At 44.1% G+C, this 19,125-nt stretch overlaps 1 protein-coding gene across 1 annotated transcript in view; it reads left to right on the top strand.

Moving 5' to 3' along the window:
* Positions 1–19,125, top strand: part of ntrk2a (neurotrophic tyrosine kinase, receptor, type 2a) — a 50,580-nt gene that overhangs the window by 22,285 nt on the left and 9,170 nt on the right. The window contains exons 13-15 of the mRNA XM_038997101.1: positions 13,063–13,248; positions 17,407–17,537; positions 18,953–19,125. Of these exons, the coding sequence (XP_038853029.1) occupies positions 13,063–13,248; positions 17,407–17,537; positions 18,953–19,125 (490 nt within the window). The remainder of the gene's footprint in view (positions 1–13,062; positions 13,249–17,406; positions 17,538–18,952) is intronic.

Genomic DNA, 19,125 nt, shown 5'->3' on the forward strand with positions numbered 1-19,125 from the left:
AACTAGTAGAGGTCGACCGATTATGATTTTTCAATGCCGATACCGATTATTGGAGGACCAAAAAAAGCCAATACCGATTATATCGGACAATTTTTATATATATATTTGTAATAATGACAATTACAACAATACTGAATGAACACTATTATTTTTACTTAATATAATACATAAATAAAATCAATATAGTCTCAAATAAATAATGAAACATGTTCAATTTGGTTTAAATAATTCAAAAACACAGTGTTGTAGAAGAAAGTACAAGTGCAATATGTGCCATGTATAAAAGTTAATGTTTAAGTTCCTTGCTCAGAACATGAGAACATAGGAAAGCTGGTGGTTCCTTTTAACATGAGTCTTCAATATTCCCAGTTAAGAAGTTTTAGGTTGTAGTTATTATAGGATTTATAGGACTATTTCTCTCTATACCAGTTGTATTTCATATACCTTTGACAATTGGATGTTCTTATAGGCACTATATTAATCTCAGGAGTTGATAGGTTTGAAGTCAAAAACAGCGCTGTGCTTCAAGCATTGCGAAGAGCTGCTGGCAAACGCAGTAAAGTGCTGTTTGAATGAATGCTTACGAGCCTGCTGCTGCCTACCACCGCTCAGTCAGACTGCTCTATCAAATATCAAATCATAGACTTAATTATAATATAATAAACACACAGAAATACGAGCCTTATGTTATTAATATGGTCAAATCTGGAAACTATCATTTCGAAAACTAAACGTTTATTCTTTCAGTGAAATACGGAACCGTTCAGTATTTTATCTAACGGGTGGCATCCATAAGTCTAAATATTGCTGTTACATTGCACAACCTTCAATGTTATGTCATAATTATGTAGAATTCTGTCAAATGAATTACGGTCTTTGTTAGGAAGACATGGTCTTCACACAGTTCGCAATGAGCCAGGCGGCCCAAACTGCTGCATATACCCTGGCGCGAATGCGCTTTTGTTAAATCATCACCCGTTTGGCGAAGTAGGCTGTGAATCGATGATAAATTAACAGGCACCGCATTGATTGTATGCAACGCAGGACAAGCTAGTTAAACTAGTAATATCATCAACCATGTGTAGTTATAACTAGTGATTATGTGAAGATTGATTTTTTTTAAAAAAGAGAGAAGTTTAATGCTAGTTAGCAACTTACTGCACCTTGCTGCACTCGCGTAACAGGTGGTCAGCCTGCCACGCAGTCTCCTCGTGGATTGCAATGTAATCGGCGTCTAAAAATGGCGATCACCGATTATTATGAAAACTTGAAATCGTCCCTAATTAATCGGCCATGCCAATTAATCGGTCGACCTTTAGTGAACATCAACAGTGACAATATTGTGATCAGAAAATCCTACAGGAGTAATGTCACACCTTACAACCCCACCACAGTAGTGCTCAGATACATACAACCTGTCTAACCTTGCTGCACTGACACAACCTTCATTAACTTTTAGCCATGTGTACTGCCTAACTTTTGCATTTCTTACTCTCCACACATCAAAACGCTCAAACTTAGTTAAAAGACGAGACAGACAAATTTCTGACCGCAGGTGAGGTTCTTCAGCAGTGCGATCAACAGTAAAATCCACTGTACAGTTCCAGTCCCCCCTAAAACCATACACCCCTCTTGGTCACACTGTCTTAAGGTTTCCTTTATTTAATCAAATACGGAAATACGCTCTGTACCCTCAATAGGAGCATTAAAATAAACATAACATCCGCCTTAACCAATAAAACCCGACCCTTGACAATCTCTGTTGTAGATACCACAGTCACCCCTAAGCCTGAGGAAAGCAAAATTGCCACCCCAGCACTGCCTGGGAGACTAGCCCCACCTGAAGCCCCTCCTGTACCCCATCACTCGTACTGGGTATCTCCTCACCAGTCTTGGGAAATGGCTCCCCAGTTCCATCCTTACCTCCTAAAACAATATTTTTCTGCTGCACATCAGATGTTATGTTCTCCTCTGGTACAAGCTGCAACTCAGTACCCTCAACAACAGGTGCTTGTGGCTGCTCTACCACAGTCGGCCCACCTCTCCCTACATCAGTGGGCCCAGGCGTTACGAGGACCATCTGCGTCCCGCCCTCCACCTTCTCCCTTTTTGGGCAAGCATGTTGCTTATGGCCAACATCCCCACACTCAAAACACTGTTGAATACTCGTACTAGCATACGCCATATACAATCTGTTGTCATACTTGACTTCAAACGATAACTCCAAAGTCTGCTCCGGTGAGTCCAAAAACATAAACACCTGTCGCCGAAACGACATAACCTGTTTTAGAGCCAGGTGTTTGCAACCCAGCGGGACAATCTTAATTGAACTTGCAAACTTCTCAAACCGCAATGGCTCGTGCTCCAATAGCTCATTGGGAATAAACAGTGTTACATTCGAAATCGTTACTCTTGTTGACGGAGAAAAAAGTGGCGTAACTTGAATAAACATACCTTTAAGAAGTACACCATGCTCAACCATCCGACCAACAAGACGCTCTTCTTTAAGAAAAACCTCCACCGCTTTATTCATCCGGGATGCATAAGCAACATTTTGATAGCCTACCTTCTCTCCTACGGCAACCAGAAACTCCTCCACAGTGACAGTGGTTTCAGTAACACACCTGAACAGGTGTCAGAGACAGGGACAGCATCCCCATGTGTGTCGCCATCACCACCAAAACCAGGGCAATTCCAATAAGAAATACAATAAACCTAATTCTACCACTGAAAAAAACTACCTTAATCAGACACCACTCACACTCGCTCATACAATTCCCAGCATGCACCAACGAGAGCGAGAGCGAGAGACAGAGAGAGCGAGAGAGAGAGAGAGACAGAGAGAGAAACAGAGAAACAGAGAAACAGAGAGAAAGAGAGAGACAGCGAGAGAGAGAGAGAGAGAGAGAGACAGAGAGAGAAAGAGAGAGAGAGAACTAGCAGGATGTTGTCATGTAAATACAGTTTGATGGTTGAGGTGTACACTGAGCTATAGGTCCAGTAGGGGCACCTAGCCATGCATACTGTATATTCTATACATATCTCCACATGCTAACACATGAACTAAAACATACCATACCAATAACCTACATCTCAGCACCCATAATACTTTCATCAGACATAAAAGTGTAAAACACACATACACACTCATTAAAGCTGCAGTTCAAATGGAAGTCAGGTTTGATGTATGGAGAGTATTTCATTGAGGATGTTTCAGGGTCACTGTTGAGACACTTTTATCATACAACTTCCATGAAATACAGTTACACACCATTACACTTCCATAGCAAAATAAAAGACAGGTTTTCATAAACCATTAACCTTCTTTTACCTTTTTTTGTACATATTTAAGTGCTATATTTTTGGAAGAGAAATTAGATAGTCATTCTAACACTGTATTAACTAACATTTATTAAACTTGAAGTGCATCTTTAAAAAAAAATCTACTGGAATATGTGTGTACACTCCGATATGCAGTATAAAATGTGTTTTTATACTTGCTGGAATATCCAGGGCCAAGAGCCTCTTGTAAGTGTGTTATGTGGTTGTTGTGCTGTACATGATGGCATTGATTGCTGTAGTGTTTTACGTCATATTTAGTTATATTGAGGCTGACTCGTAGACAATAAAACTATTGGAACATAGTGTACATCCTGATAATTTAAGTGAATGCATTTTTCTCCAGTGTCCTCCCTCTCTGTCCTTCCTCCCCCTCTCCAGAGTGTGTGTGAGTTTTGTTTTTGTAGAAGCTCATCCACACATTCTGATCACACACTGACCCTGAGTGATGGGACAGGGACATCACACACACACACACACACACACACACACACACACACACACACACACACACACACACACACACACACACACACACACACACACACACACACACACACACACACACACAAAAATGGGGCATTCAATGCCCTCAATGACCCTCGGACTGGACTGTCAAAATGTAATCCATCCACTTCTATGTGTGTATTAAAGTTGCCATTCAACATGAGGAATCATGGAACCTGCTACGGAGTGCACCACCACACACAGCCTTTAATTCCCAAGACAAACAATGGACGGCTAATAGTGTAAGGAGAAACAATGTATGCTCTTTGTCTGTCTCTCTTTCTCTTTGCTTCTCATTATTCCCCCTGTACTTTTCTGTCTCGTCACCTTCACATGTTTTAAGTGGGAGGAGGTGAGCCAGTCTCCCTGGTGTCACATGAAAAGTTGAATGTGGTTTGTTTATTAAAAATAGAAAAGCACTGACAGAGAGAAAGAGAGCGAGAGAGAGACAGAGAAAATCTATATTTTTACATGGAGGGGGAGGTCAGTTAGGAATCTGATATGCTGCAGACTGTGGCTAGGTCCTGTTCTGTCAGGTAGTGAGGGCTGGATTCCGAGCCTGCCATTAAATTGCAGTGTAAATGAAATTGTATCCTTCCTTGCATCTCCATTAGTCTTCATCCCTTCATCCTTCTCTCTCCCCTGTTCAATTCATTCATCTGTCCATCGACCCCTACTCATCTCCACCACCCCCATCTCTCCCTGCTCATAACCTTCCTTTCTCTTCACCTCTACTCTCATTCCTCCACATGTTTATCTCTCTCTTCCTATCCCGCCATCCCTCCTTTTCTCTGTGTCTGTGAGATCAATAGATCACTTCATGTGTTCAGCGAGGTTAGAGGTGCGTTTAGAGAGCAATATGCTCAGGTTACCCTGCTGGAGGGCAAGGGGGCAGGCGTGGGGGTAGGCGAGGCTCTTAGGGACAGAGGGATGACAGGACACTTTACCGGTCATCACTGCCGGTTAGCACTAAGAGTGTAATAAGTGGACGAGAAACACATTGTTCCTCCTGCCTTCGTGAACATATCTATCTCAAATACCTCATACCCCTGCACAGTGATCTGGTACTGGTACTCCCTAGCTCCCTGCACAGTGATCTGGTACTGGTACTCCCTAGCTCCCTACACAGTGATCTGGTACTGCTACTTCCTGTATATAGCTCCCTGCACAGTGATCTGGTACTGCTACTCCCTGTATATAGCTCCCTGCACAGTGATCTGGTACTGCTACTCCCTGTATATAGCTCCCTGCACAGTGATCTGGTACTGCTACTCCCTGTATATAGCTCCCTGCACAGTGATCTGGTACTGCTACTCCCTGTATATAGCTCCCTGCACAGTGATCTGGTACTGCTACTCCCTGTATATAGCTCCCTGCACAGTGATCTGGTACTGCTACTCCCTGTATATATCTCCCTGCACAGTGATCTGGTACTGCTACTTCCTGTATATAGCTCCCTGCACAGTGATCTGGTACTGCTACTTCCTGTATATAGCTCCCTGCACAGTGATCTGGTACTGCTACTCCCTGTATATAGCTCCCTGCACAGTGATCTGGTACTGCTACTCCCTGTATATAGCTCCCTGCACAGTGATCTGGTACTGCTACTCCCTGTATATAGCTCCCTGCACAGTGATCTGGTACTGCTACTCCCTGTATATAGCTCCCTGCACAGTGATCTGGTACTGCTACTCCCTGTATATAGCTCCCTGCACAGTGATCTGGTACTGCTACTCCCTGTATATAGCTCCCTGCACAGTGATCTGGTACTGCTACTCCCTGTATATAGCTCCCTGCACAGTGATCTGGTACTGCTACTCCCTGTATATAGCTCCCTGCACAGTGATCTGGTACTGCTACTCCCTGTATATAGCTCCCTGCACAGTGATCTGGTACTGCTACTCCCTGTATATATCTCCCTGCACAGTGATCTGGTACTGCTACTTCCTGTATATAGCTCCCAGCACAGTGATCTGGTACTGCTACTTCCTGTATATAGCTCCCTGCACAGTGATCTGGTACTGCTACTCCCTGTATATAGCTCCCTGCACAGTGATCTGGTACTGCTACTCCCTGTATATAGCTCCCTGCACAGTGATCTGGTACTGCTACTCCCTGTATATAGCTCCCTGCACAGTGATCTGGTACTGCTACTCCCTGTATATAGCTCCCTGCACAGTGATCTGGTACTGCTACTCCCTGTATATAGCTCCCTGCACAGTGATCTGGTACTGCTACTCCCTGTATATAGCTCCCTGCACAGTGATCTGGTACTGCTACTCCCTGTATATAGCTCCCTGCACAGTGATCTGGTACTGCTACTCCCTGTATATATCTCCCTGCACAGTGATCTGGTACTGCTACTTCCTGTATATAGCTCCCTGCACAGTGATCTGGTACTGCTACTTCCTGTATATAGCTCCCTGCACAGTGATCTGGTACTGCTACTCCCTGTATATAGCTCCCTGCACAGTGATCTGGTACTGCTACTCCCTGTATATAGCTCCCTGCACAGTGATCTGGTACTGCTACTCCCTGTATATAGCTCCCTGCACAGTGATCTGGTACTGCTACTCCCTGTATATAGCTCCCTGCACAGTGATCTGGTACTGCTACTCCCTGTATATAGCTCCCTGCACAGTGATCTGGTACTGCTACTCCCTGTATATAGCTCCCTGCACAGTGATCTGGTACTGCTACTCCCTGTATATAGCTCCTGCACAGTGATCTGGTACTGCTACTCCCTGTATATAGCTCCATGCACAGTTATCTGGTACTGCTACTCCCTGTATATAGCTCTCTGCACAGTGATCTGGTACTGCTACTCCCTGTATATACCTCCCTGCACAGTGATCTGATACTGCTACTCCCTGTATATAGCTCCCTGCACAGTGATATGGTACTGCTACTTCCTGTATATAGCTCCCTGCACAGTGATCTGGTACTGCTACTCCCTGTATATAGCTCCCTGCACAGTGATCTGGTACTGCTACTTCCTGTATATAGCTCCCTGCACAGTGATCTGGTACTGCTACTCCCTGTATATAGCTCCCTGCACAGTGATCTGGTACTGCTACTCCCTGTATATAGCTCCCTGCACAGTGATCTGGTACTGCTACTCCCTGTATATAGCTCCCTGCACAGTGATCTGGTACTGCTACTCCCTGTATATAGCTCCCTGCACAGTTATCTGGTACTGCTACTCCCTGTATATAGCTCCCTGCACAGTGATCTGGTACTGCTACTTCCTGTATATAGCTCCCTGCACAGTGATCTGGTACTGCTAATCCCTGTATATAGCTCCCTGCACAGTGATCTGGTACTGCTACTCCCTGTATATAGCTCCATGCACAGTTATCTGGTACTGCTACTCCCTGTATATAGCTCCCTGCACAGTGATCTGGTACTGCTACTCCCTGTATATAGCTCCCTGCACAGTGATATGGTACTGCTACTTCCTGTATATAGCTCCCTGCACAGTGATCTGGTACTGCTACTCCCTGTATATAGCTCCCTGCACAGTGATCTGGTACTGCTACTTCCTGTATATAGCTCCATTCTTGCATTTTATTCCTCTATTGTGTAAATACGTTTTCATTGGGAAGGGCTCATAAGCAAGCGTTTCACGGTCAAGTCTACACCCCTTGTATTTGGCACGTGGCAAATAAAATGTTATTTGATTTCCTCACCGTGGTTTAAGAGATCATCAGCATCTCACCTCGTTTTAACGACACTGACAGGCATGATGTCCTTTTAAGCCGTTTAATACACTCCATATGTCCATAACCCCAGCAGCCCTCTAATCCCATATCCAATAAATGGTCTGCTGCTGTCAGTCTGTCTGTCAGTCTGTCTGTCAGTCTGTATGTATGTCAGTATGTCAGTCTGTCAGTATGTCAGTCTGTCAGTATGTCTGTATGTCAGTCAGTCTGTTTGTATGTCAGTCTGTTTGTATGTCAGTCTGTTTGTATGTCAGTCTGTTTGTATGTCAGTCTGTATGTCAGTCAGTCAGTCTGTTTGTATGTCTGTATGTCAGTCTGTTTGTATGTCAGTCAGTCAGTCTGTATGTCAGTCAGTCTGTTTGTATGTCAGTCTGTTTGTATGTCAGTCAGTCTGTAGGTCAGTCAGTCAGTCTGTTTGTATGTCAGTCAGTCTGTAGGTCAGTCAGTCAGTCTGTTTGTATGTCAGTCAGTCAGTCAGTCAGTCAGTCAGTCAGTCAGTCAGTCAGTCAGTCAGTCAGTCAGTCAGTCAGTCAGTCAGTCTGTCTGTCTGTCTGTCTGTCTGTCTGTCTGTCTGTCTGTCTGTCTGTCTGTCTGTCTGTCTGTCTGTCTGTCTGTCTGTCAGTCAGTCAGTCAGTCAGTATGTCAGTCTGTTTGTATGTCAGTCAGTCTGTTTGTATGTCTATGTCAGTCAGTCTGTTTGTATGTCTATGTCAGTCAGTCTGTTTGTATGTCTATGTCAGTCAGTCTGTTTGTATGTCTATGTCAGTCAGTCTGTTTGTATGTCTGTATGTCAGTCAGTCAGTCTGTTTGTATGTCTGTATGTCAGTCAGTCAGTCTGTTTGTATGTCTGTATGTCAGTCAGTCAGTCTGTTTGTATGTCTGTATGTCAGTCAGTCAGTCTGTTTGTATGTCTGTATGTCAGTCAGTCAGTCTGTTTGTATGTCTGTATGTCAGTCAGTCAGTCTGTTTGTATGTCTGTATGTCAGTCAGTCAGTCTGTTTGTATGTCTGTCTGTCAGTCAGTCAGTCAGTCTGTTTGTATGTCTGTCTGTCTGTCTGTCATACAAACAGACTGACAGTCAGTCAGTCAGTCAGTCAGTCAGTCAGTCAGTCAGTCAGTCAGTCAGTCAGTCTGTCTGTTTGTATGTCAGTCAGTCAGTCAGTCAGTCTGTCAGTATGTCAGTCAGTCAGTCAGTATGTCAGTCAGTCAGTCAGTCAGTCAGTCAGTCAGTCAGTCTGTCTGTTTGTATGTCAGTCAGTCAGTCAGTCAGTCAGTCAGTCAGTCTGTTTGTATGTCAGTCAGTCAGTCAGTCTGTTTGTCAGTCTGTCTGTTTGTATGTCAGTCAGTCAGTCAGTCAGTCAGTCAGTCAGTCTGTTTGTCAGTCAGTCAGTCAGTCAGTCAGTCAGTCAGTCAGTCTGTTTGTCAGTCAGTCAGTCAGTCAGTCTGTCTGTTTGTATGTCAGTCAGTCAGTCAGTCAGTATGTCAGTCAGTCAGTCAGTCAGTCAGTCAGTCTGTCTGTTTGTATGTCAGTCAGTCAGTCAGTCAGTCAGTCAGTCAGTCTGTTTGTATGTCAGTCAGTCAGTCAGTCAGTCTGTTTGTCAGTCTGTCTGTTTGTATGTCAGTCAGTCAGTCAGTCAGTCAGTCAGTCAGTCTGTTTGTCAGTCAGTCAGTCAGTCAGTCAGTCAGTCAGTCAGTCAGTCAGTCTGTTTGTCAGTCAGTCAGTCAGTCAGTCAGTCAGTCAGTCAGTCTGTCTGTTTGTATGTCAGTCTGTCTGTTTGTATGTCAGTCTGTCTGTTTGTATGTCAGTCAGTCAGTCAGTCAGTCTGTTTGTCAGTCTGTCTGTTTGTATGTCAGTCAGTCAGTCAGTCAGTCAGTCAGTCAGTCAGTCAGTCAGTCAGTCAGTCTGTTTGTCAGTCTGTCAGTCAGTCAGTCAGTCTGTTTGTATGTCAGTCTGTCTGTTTGTATGTCAGTCTGTCTGTTTGTATGTCAGTCTGTCTGTCTGTTTGTATGTCAGTCAGTCAGTCAGTCAGTCAGTCAGTCAGTCAGTCAGTCAGTCAGTCAGTCAGTCAGTCTGTCTGTCTGTCTGTCTGTCTGTCTGTCTGTCTGTCTGTCTGAAGGAGGAGCGCTTAGCAAGCCAGAGGAGATCAATATAGTAACAGAGTCTCCGCCCCCCAGCCCACCCCTGCATTAGAGCAGCTCTGTCTGTTAAAGTGTGTTAGGTCAGGACCTGACCCCACTTATGACCCCCGTGGCCCACCGACCTGTTCTGTGCCCCCCACCCCCCCCCAACCCCTCCGCTTCCCTCCTACAGGCTAAATAGGGTTTATAACGATCTGACCCTAGACCTCACCACTAATGATGAGTCCCCCCGACACACACACTTACAGCAATAACCTGCTTAGGATGCGGTGTGTGTGAAATAAATACTAATTTTAAGCACATGCCCTCTCTAACATCATGGCTGAAAATCATAAAGCACTAGTTACTGTAGTATCTGCTGTTTGATTGAGATACAGAACTAAGAGAAGTTGAATGCTCCCAGATTGTGTCAAGCCTAGAGTGTATTTCAGTGGGGTTCAGAAAGGCCTGTCTGTGGGCCGCCTGACATCACTGTCTCTGGTAAGTCATATACAGTACATCACCTAACTGTCTGTTGTCTACCAGGCTGTCTACACTGCAGGTCAACCTGATTAGACCAGCCATTCTTGCAGGATCACTGCTCTCAGTTAGAGAAAATCCATACATATGTCTCCAGTCAGATCCAAGATGGATGCCTCTCTGGTATCCACAATGCATTGCAGTGACGCCACTACTGTACAATGGATGCCTCTGGTATCCACAATGCATTGCAGTGACGCTACTACTGTACAATGGATGCCTCTCTGGTATCCACAATGCATTGCAGTACTACTGTACAATGCGGCTGCGTAATGGCTCTTCCAGAAGAGGTGGAGGAGGAGGCGTAATGGTGGCACATAATTTGAGCACCCACGGGGGAGAGAGAAGCCTGTTTGTGGTGAAACCACTCAACACATTATCGGTGGAGAATCAAAGAGCTCCCCTGTAAAGCTCTACCGTCAGTGCACCGCTTGAGACTCCACGGACGGTAGCCACCACAGAGGAAAGCAGAGCAGGACTGGACGAAAAGAGGTCCGATGTTTTGAGATTGTAAAGTTTAGATGGATTATCAAACCGCCAGGAGGCAAGCCTCACCGTGTGTCATGATCTAGGACCCCCATAGAGGTTTTCCTGGTCAGGTTTCGTGGTGAGGAAAACACTCCAGGCCCTAGACAATAAGAAATAAGGTCAATCATACCACTAGGTAATTCTTCCAATCGTTAACCTGCCAACCATTGCTCCACTAGGGTTAACCCTCTTGGGGGAGATTTTAACTAGCCTACCTTGGTAAGGGTCACAACAATACTTTTCATGAGTCTTGCAGTCATTTGTCAGGGATTGTGTTGCTTCCTTTCAACACAATGCTGGAGGTCACAGAGAGTAGAGGTCATGGGAGCTAGTTTGGACAGATATGTGCTTTGACTCCATTATTCATGTTTCACCACAATCTGGTGATCAGCGTGTATAAATGGCAGCATCCACCCACACTGTCACATACGCACGCACGCACGCACGCACGCACGCACGCACGCACGCACGCACGCACGCACGCACACACGCACGCACACACACACACACACACACACACAATCTTATAAGCCTACTGAGAGACAATCCCTCTTTGTTTCTCTGTCCTGTTCCGTTGCCTCCTCCTGCTTAGGAATGCACCACTGCTATTCCTCTACTGCTCCAACACAACACCGTGGTGTGTGTGAGTGCATACGTGGGTGTTTAGAGATTGAGACTGTGTGTATGAGAATAAAATATTAATTGTTTATTTTGGGATAGAACTGTAAACCAGAGAAGAAACAACATTTGGTCCACAGATAAATGATAAACAGAAAGGAATGAGCACAGGCTCAGAGTCCGACCGTCATTCTCTCCGCATTCACAAAGTACTGTATCAACACATTCTTTCTCATCATGACCTAAACTACTATTGTACATTCATTAGCCCTGAGGGGAGACAATTTAATGACATTTTGGAGAGTTTGGTTCCTAACTTCCACCAGTTTAAAGACCACATTTCTGTTCGTGGGACAGATGAGAAAGAGGCAATCCTTGACATTAACAAAAATGTACTCAAACATACTGTATTTAACAATATTTGAGTATTACCTGTGGTAACATTGCATATAAAATGCAGTTATACCCATATTGCGTACTTTGGATATGGGTTTTGACATGCACATCTACGGACGGATATAGTGTCTTAGGTTAGGGAGGTTAATAATATCATGATGATAATGTGATCAGTGATACCTCATATCTCAGAAACTCATGAACAAGGAAGGATGTGGTGATTGGTATGGAATTGAGCCTCATACTTTTTGTAAAAACAAAAACATGCCTCCTCTTCCATTTTTTTAAATTTCATTCTTCCACTTTAAATTTTCCTCAAACACCACTTCTCTTCTCTTCTGCTCTCATCTCTTCTCCTCTTCTCTTCTGCTCTCATCTCTTCTCCCCTTCTGCTCATCTCTTCTGTTCTCATCTCTTCTCATCTTTTCTCTTCTCTTCTGTTCTCATCTCTTCCCCATTTCTCTTCTGTTCTCATCTCCCCTTCTCTTCTGTTCTGTTCTTATCTCTTTTCTCCTTCTCGTCTGTTCTCATCTCTCCTCTTCTGTTCTCATCTCTTCTCATCTTTTCTCATCTCTTCTCATCTCTTCTCTTCCCTTCCGATCTCTCCTCTTCTGTTCTCATTTCTTCTCTTCTGTTCTCCTTCTCGTCTGTTCTCATCTATCCTCATCTCATCTCATCTTTTCTCTTCTCTTTCTGTTCTCATCTCTTCTGTTCTCATCTCTTCTCCCCTTCTCTTCTGTTCTTATCTCTTCTCTCCTCTTTTGTTCTCATCTCTTCTCTTCTCATCTCTTCTGTTCTCATCTCTTCTCATCTCTTCTCTTCCGTTCTCATCTCTTCTCTTCCGTTCTCATCTCTCTTCTGTTCTCATCTCTTCTGTTCTCATCTCTTCTCTTCTGTTCTCATCTCTCCTCTTCTGTTCTCATCTCTCCTCTTCTGTTCTCATCTCTCCTCTTCTGTTCTCATCTCTTATCTCTTCCGTTCTCATCTCTTCTCTTCCGTTCTCATCTCTTCTCTTCCGTTCTCATCTCTTCTCTTCCGTTCTCTTCCATTCTCATCTCTTCTCTTCCGTTCTCATCTCTTCTCTTCCGTTCTCTTCCATTCTCATCTCTTCTCTTCCGTTCTCATCTCTTCTCTTCCGTTCTCATCTCTTCCGTTCTCATCTCTTCTCATCTCTTCTCTTCCGTTCTCATCTCTTCTCATTTCTTTTTTTCTTTTCTCATTTCTTTTTTTTTCTCTTCCTCTTCCTTTTAATTCCACTCTCCTCTCTCTCCTCTCACTCTCTCCTCTCTCTCAGGTGCGTCATCGGTGATCAGTAACGATGACGACTCGGCCTCTCCTCTCCACCACGTGTCCAATGGCAGTAACACTCCGTCCTCCTCTGAGATGGGCCTAGACGCGGTCATCATCGGCATGACCAAGATCCCCGTTATCGAGAACCCTCAGTACTTCCGCAGCAACAGCATGCTCAAATCAGACACCTGTGAGTACAACAAGACCATAGCTTACACACACACACGCACAGAAACACACACACACGTATTTACACTCGCAAGACACACATACAAATGGCTTTCTTTAACACCAGTTCCTTTTAATGGGTAACAAGATATAGCCTACTAGACTGTAGCAAAGAAGAATAGCCTGCAGACTAGGAGATCTCAAAGGATCTGAGTGCTGACGTCACCATGAATCTGTTGCACCGACACATAGACGCCATCTAAGAACCCACACCAGAATGTACGTATGTGTGGGTTGCCTTAGCAACACTCTCCGCTGCTATGGAAATGGCACTGGAGCTGCTGATAAAATGTGTTGAGTGGGACAGGCAGCGCTCCGTGTGTGTGTGTGTGTCAATCACACTTGTCAGCTGTGTAGTTGGATCTATCTAATCCATCAAATTAGAGGTCATGCTTCTTAAAGAGGACACAAGTTCCTGAGCAGATGATGTACGGAGGCATCTACAATAGGACTGTGTCTCTGTGTAGGTCTGTGTTATACACAGTGTGTGTCTCCGCTGTCTTTACCTGTCTGGGACAATGGGGAGAGAGCTGTGGTCTGACTTGTGTCTGCAGCAAATCACCAAAAGAGATTTATGAGCCCCAGAAAAACATAAAATGTCAGTCACTACTGTACAGCTGTGTGTGTGTCTGTGTGTTTGTGGTGTGTCTGTAAATGTTGTATTCATTTTGATGAAAAAGAGAGAAAAGGTGTAGGTAAGGTATTATGTCAGGAGAGTGGGTGTGACTCTAATATCTTAGAAACAGATCAATAGCCTCCATTAGTTTGTGCACTCCATTAGAGTGGACAAAACTCATTAAGAACAAGAGATGTACACACACACACACACACACACACACACACACACACACACACACACACACACACACACACACACACACACACACACACACACACACACACACACACACACACACACACACACACACAGAAAGTATTCAGACCCCTTGACTTTTTCCACATTTTGTTACAGCCTTATTCTAAAATGTATTCAATTGTTTTTTTCCCTCATCAATCTACACACAATACCACATAATGACAAAGCAAAAATAGGTTTTTAGACATTTTTGCTAATATAAAACTGAAATATCACATTTACATTCAGACCGTTTACTCAGTACTTTTTTGAAGCACCTTTGGCAGCGATTACAGCCTCGAGTCTTCTTGGATATGATGCTACAAGCTTGGCACACCTGTATTTGGGGAGTTCCTCCCATTCTTCTCTGCAGATGCTCTGTCAGGTTGGATGGGGTGCGTTGCTGCACAGCTATTTCCAGGTCTCTCCAGAGGTGTTCGATCGGGTTCAAGTCCAGGCTCTGGCTGGTCCACTCAAGAACATTCAGAGACTTGTCCCAAAGCTACTTCTGTGTTGTCTTGGCTGTGTGCTTAGGGTCATTGTCATGTTGGAAGGTGAACCTTCATCCCAATCTGAGGTCCTGAGCACTGGAGCAGGTTTTCATCAGGGATCTCTTTGTACTTTGCACTGTTCATCTTTCCCTAGAACCTGACTAGTCTCGCAGTCCCTGCCATTGAAAACATCCCCACAGCATGATGCTGCCACAACCGAGCTTCACCGTAGGGATGGTGCCAGGTTACCTCCAGATGTGACGCTTGGCATTCAGGCCAAAGAGTTCAATCTTGGTTTCACCAGACCAGAGAATCTTGTTTCTCATGGTCTGAGAGTCCTCCAAGCGGGCTGTCATGTGCCTTTGACTGAGTAGTGGCTTCCGTCTGGCCACTCTACCATAAAGACCTGATTGGTGGACTGCTGCAGAGATGGTTGTCCTTCTGGAAGGTTCTCCGATCTCCACAGAGGAATTCTAGAGCTCTGTCAGAGTGACCTTTGGGTTCTTGGTCACCTCCCTGACCAAGGCCCTTCTCCCCTGATTTCTCAGTTTGGCCGGAAGGCCAGCTCTGGGAAGAGTCTCGGTGGTTCCAAACTTCTTCCATTTAAGAATGATGGAGGCCACTGTGTTCTTGGGGACCTTCAATGCTGCAAAAATGTTTTGCTACCCTTCCCCAGATCTGTGCCTCGACACAGTCCTGTCTCGGAGCTCTACAGACAATTCCTTCGATCTCATGGCTTGGTTTTTGCTGTGACATGCACTGTCAACTGTGGGACCTTATATAGACAGTTGTGTGCCTTTCCAAATCATGTCCAATCAATTGAATTCACCACAGGTGGACTCCAAGTTGTAGAAACACCTCAAGGATGATCAATGGAAACAGGATGCACTGGAGCTCAATTTTGTGGCTCATAGCAAAGGGTCTGAATACTTATGTTAATAAGGTATTTCCGTTTTTTATAAATGTGCAAACATTTCTAAAAACCTGTTTCCAATTTGTCATAATGGGGTATTGTGTGTGTAGATTTCTGAGGAAAACATTTATTTAATCAATTTTAGAATAAGGCTGTAACGTAGCAAAATGTGGAAGGCACTGCACGCCGGGCCGATAGACACACCCACAGACACAAATGCACTGTCAACTTGCATGTCTTGCAACTGAAGGACTAAAGGCCAATGCAACAGAGCTTTCCTCCTTTGTTAGTGCAGTCTACTCTTCTCTCAACCCCTCTTTCTTCCTCTTGGTCTCTCCATCCTGGTCTCTGGGTTTAGAAGGCTTAGCATTGTACTGGAAATTGTGATTCACAAATGTATTTTCATCAAGTTGTTTACTCTTCTCCTGTGGTATGTCTCCCATTCACCAATGACATCAGAACACAGTGACTAAAGTCTAAAGCCAACCCCTACACCACCGTCCAGAAGTGAGGCTTTGGAAAAGCCACAACTAATTAGATAAAACTCTAAGGAGAATGATAGACAGGGGAAGGGGTGTGGTTTTGTCTCTTCTTGACATGTATTCACTTTTGGTAAATGTTTTCTTAACTCTTCTTGAACTGCACTGTTGGTTAAGGGCTTGTAAGTAAGCATATCACGGTAAGGTCTACACTTGTTGTATTCGGCATGTGACAAATAAAGTTTGATTTGATTTGTACTTACTGAGAATGATACGTGTAGTAAATGTGTGGCGTTTGGTTGTGGAAATGTACATTTACTGTACATGAATTGGCAGGAATGGTTGAGTTGTATGGTTGTAATGACTGTAATGGTGGAAATAGTTGAGTTGGGAGTAGAAAGTGTTTGAGTAACAGAGCTATATGATAGATATTAATATGTGTGTATAAAGAAGAGAGTTAGTAAGCAGTGGTAGTGAGTTGTGGCTTTTTTGGGTAGATGTTTAGGGAATTGTGGGTACTTACATAATTCCCTGAGCTGTGGTTATGACAGATGTGATGTCATCAGGTTAACACACACAAGCACACCCGTACACACGCATGCACACACACAGGCACATGCACACACACACAAAGCTGTGCTCAGGTCTTGAGTCTGTACATTCTGGCCTAATGGCCTATGCTCTCTCTCTACCTCTCCCTATCTCTTTAATATTGGGTTATGGTTCTCAGTAAGTTAGTGCAGCTCGATACAGCTTCAAAGTCTAGCCCTCCGCAATGCAATAGACTGAGTGGTGAGCTTTTCTTCAAATGCATTTCTTAATCAGATCAGAAATAAATCTTGACGTTTTGTGTCCTGTTTCTCTCTGAAGACAGTAACCTGCTGATGAATATGTTTTGGTGTTCTCCACTCTACTTGCGCTATAGAGAGTTAAGTGGGTGCAGCTCTGGGAGAAAGCACTGGGAAAATCCCGCTACTGTATCACCACCAGCCAGATTTCAGCGTTTGTTCAGTAAAAAAAATCGCAATTTCAAATAGACTTTCAAACATCTATTTCTGACGATTCCCACATGATAGCTATTATGCTGAGAGACGAAGCTGACATGATGTTACTATAATCACAATAAAAAGACACAACACACAACTAATTGTGCAACTTTTACTTTTGAAAACACAGTGATCAGACAATACAGCTCATCACGATCAATATCAAGACAACAAAATAGTAGATAGATCATTCGGTACAACAAATGACGGCTCCCAGTCCCCTAATCCAACCATATATCATCATCTCTTCTCATCTAAGATATATACTGATTACGGCATTCATATTCAGAAGTCACACTGATATATGTAATAACTAGGTTCTCTTTGTGTTGCAGTTGTCCAGCACATCAAGAGACACAACATAGTGCTGAAGAGGGAGTTGGGAGAGGGGGCGTTTGGGAAGGTTTTCCTGGCCGAGTGCTATAACCTGTCTCCTGAGCTCGAAAAGATCCTGGTAGCCGTCAAGGTAACACTGCTCTTTCCAGTCTATCACAACCCACTGTAGGCTACATCGTTTCGTCAATTCCAAATGGACCCCCAAACCCTACCCCCTAGATACTCCTGTAGGAAAATCGGCCAATGGCCTGCTTCCATCAAGAATTCCAGCATTCAAAGTATGTGGTGAAATGAGATCTTATAGGAGAGTTTTAATTTAAAAAACATGACATGGCAGAGAACCCCCTCCTCATGACTTCCTGTCTTTCCTTCCGGTGTCCCACCGCATTCTAAGTGTGATGTGGGGCTTGAGTGGCAGGGCAGTATGTCCTGTATCTACTAGAAACCTGCCATTGAAGGTGATAGATGTCACTTTGCACTTTCCGAGTTGCCGCTTCTACTGTCTAACATAGTCATATCCACTAATGGTAGGGGTTTTACATGCAAACATTGGACAGGCATGTACAAGCATGCAGCCATATAGGCTAAGCTTCCATGTTTATGGTCAAACTCACAAGGGAGCCATCGATCACGATACAGAACAGTAGTGACATTAGCTAAGGCGTTGGCAGTCATGCAAAGATGCTAGCAGTCACACAGGCGATTTAATTCTCCAACGTCCCGGCAGTCATACAGCGTCATAGGTAAATCGCATTCAGGGGTGAGTTTCCTGAAATCTTTGTAGCTAATTTGGCACTTTTAGTCCTCTGAACAACCCAGCCGCGAGAAAGTAACAATGCCAAATCAATGTTTAGCGGTCAATCTTCTAGTTGTGAATGAACTTCAGAATTTTTCTAAGCACTTGAATGTTCTCATAGTGGCATGGGTCTGGGTTGTTAAGAGAAACAAGGTACCATGTTAGTTCTGAGGCTTTTAGGAAACTCATCCACTTCCAGTTCTGTTCTGATCAAATTGATGAGTTGTTTCCTGAAATCTAATTGGTTGAAGATGGGGGTGGAGGAATCTCTTTTTCTGCCATCTCAGCGTTCTAGCTGGGGGTCAGAACAGAGGGTCATCCTTTGGCTTCCTTAGCTCTCTCCTGTTCCTATTACATTTCCTGAAACACTCTCTCGCCTCTGCACTTAAATCGCTATGACAGATTTCATGATTTACGATCACTAATGCAAAGATCAGAACACGAAAACCAACCACACTACTTCTGTAAATAACACTGAACTTACTGTACAGAAGTACACAACATCTCTGCTTGGTCATTACCAATAAGATAAAATTGTGGGCTATGGTTAAGTTCCTATAACTCACTTTTACTTTAAGAGTTACTTATGCACTTGGTGGATTTGAGCCAAAAACATCTTGTGGCAGAATATTCCCAGTAAGTAGTCTCCGTGCACAGTGTGCAAAATGTTTAAGTATGATGTTTTCGGTGTCTAACAAACTCAATTATGAGTAAAAATTGGATAGTAACCTGTGTGCGTGTGTGTTCAGACCCTGAAAGAGGCTAGTGAGAATGCAAGGAAGGACTTCCACCGGGAGGCCGAGTTGCTGACCAACCTGCAGCACCAGCACATTGTCACGTTCTACGGTGTGTGTGTGGAGAGCGACCCCCTCATCATGGTTTTTGAGTATATGAAGCACGGGGACCTCAACAAGTTCCTCAG

Source organism: Salvelinus namaycush, chromosome 1, assembly GCF_016432855.1.
Source record: "Salvelinus namaycush isolate Seneca chromosome 1, SaNama_1.0, whole genome shotgun sequence".
NCBI classification, from domain to species: Eukaryota; Metazoa; Chordata; class Actinopteri; order Salmoniformes; family Salmonidae; genus Salvelinus; species Salvelinus namaycush.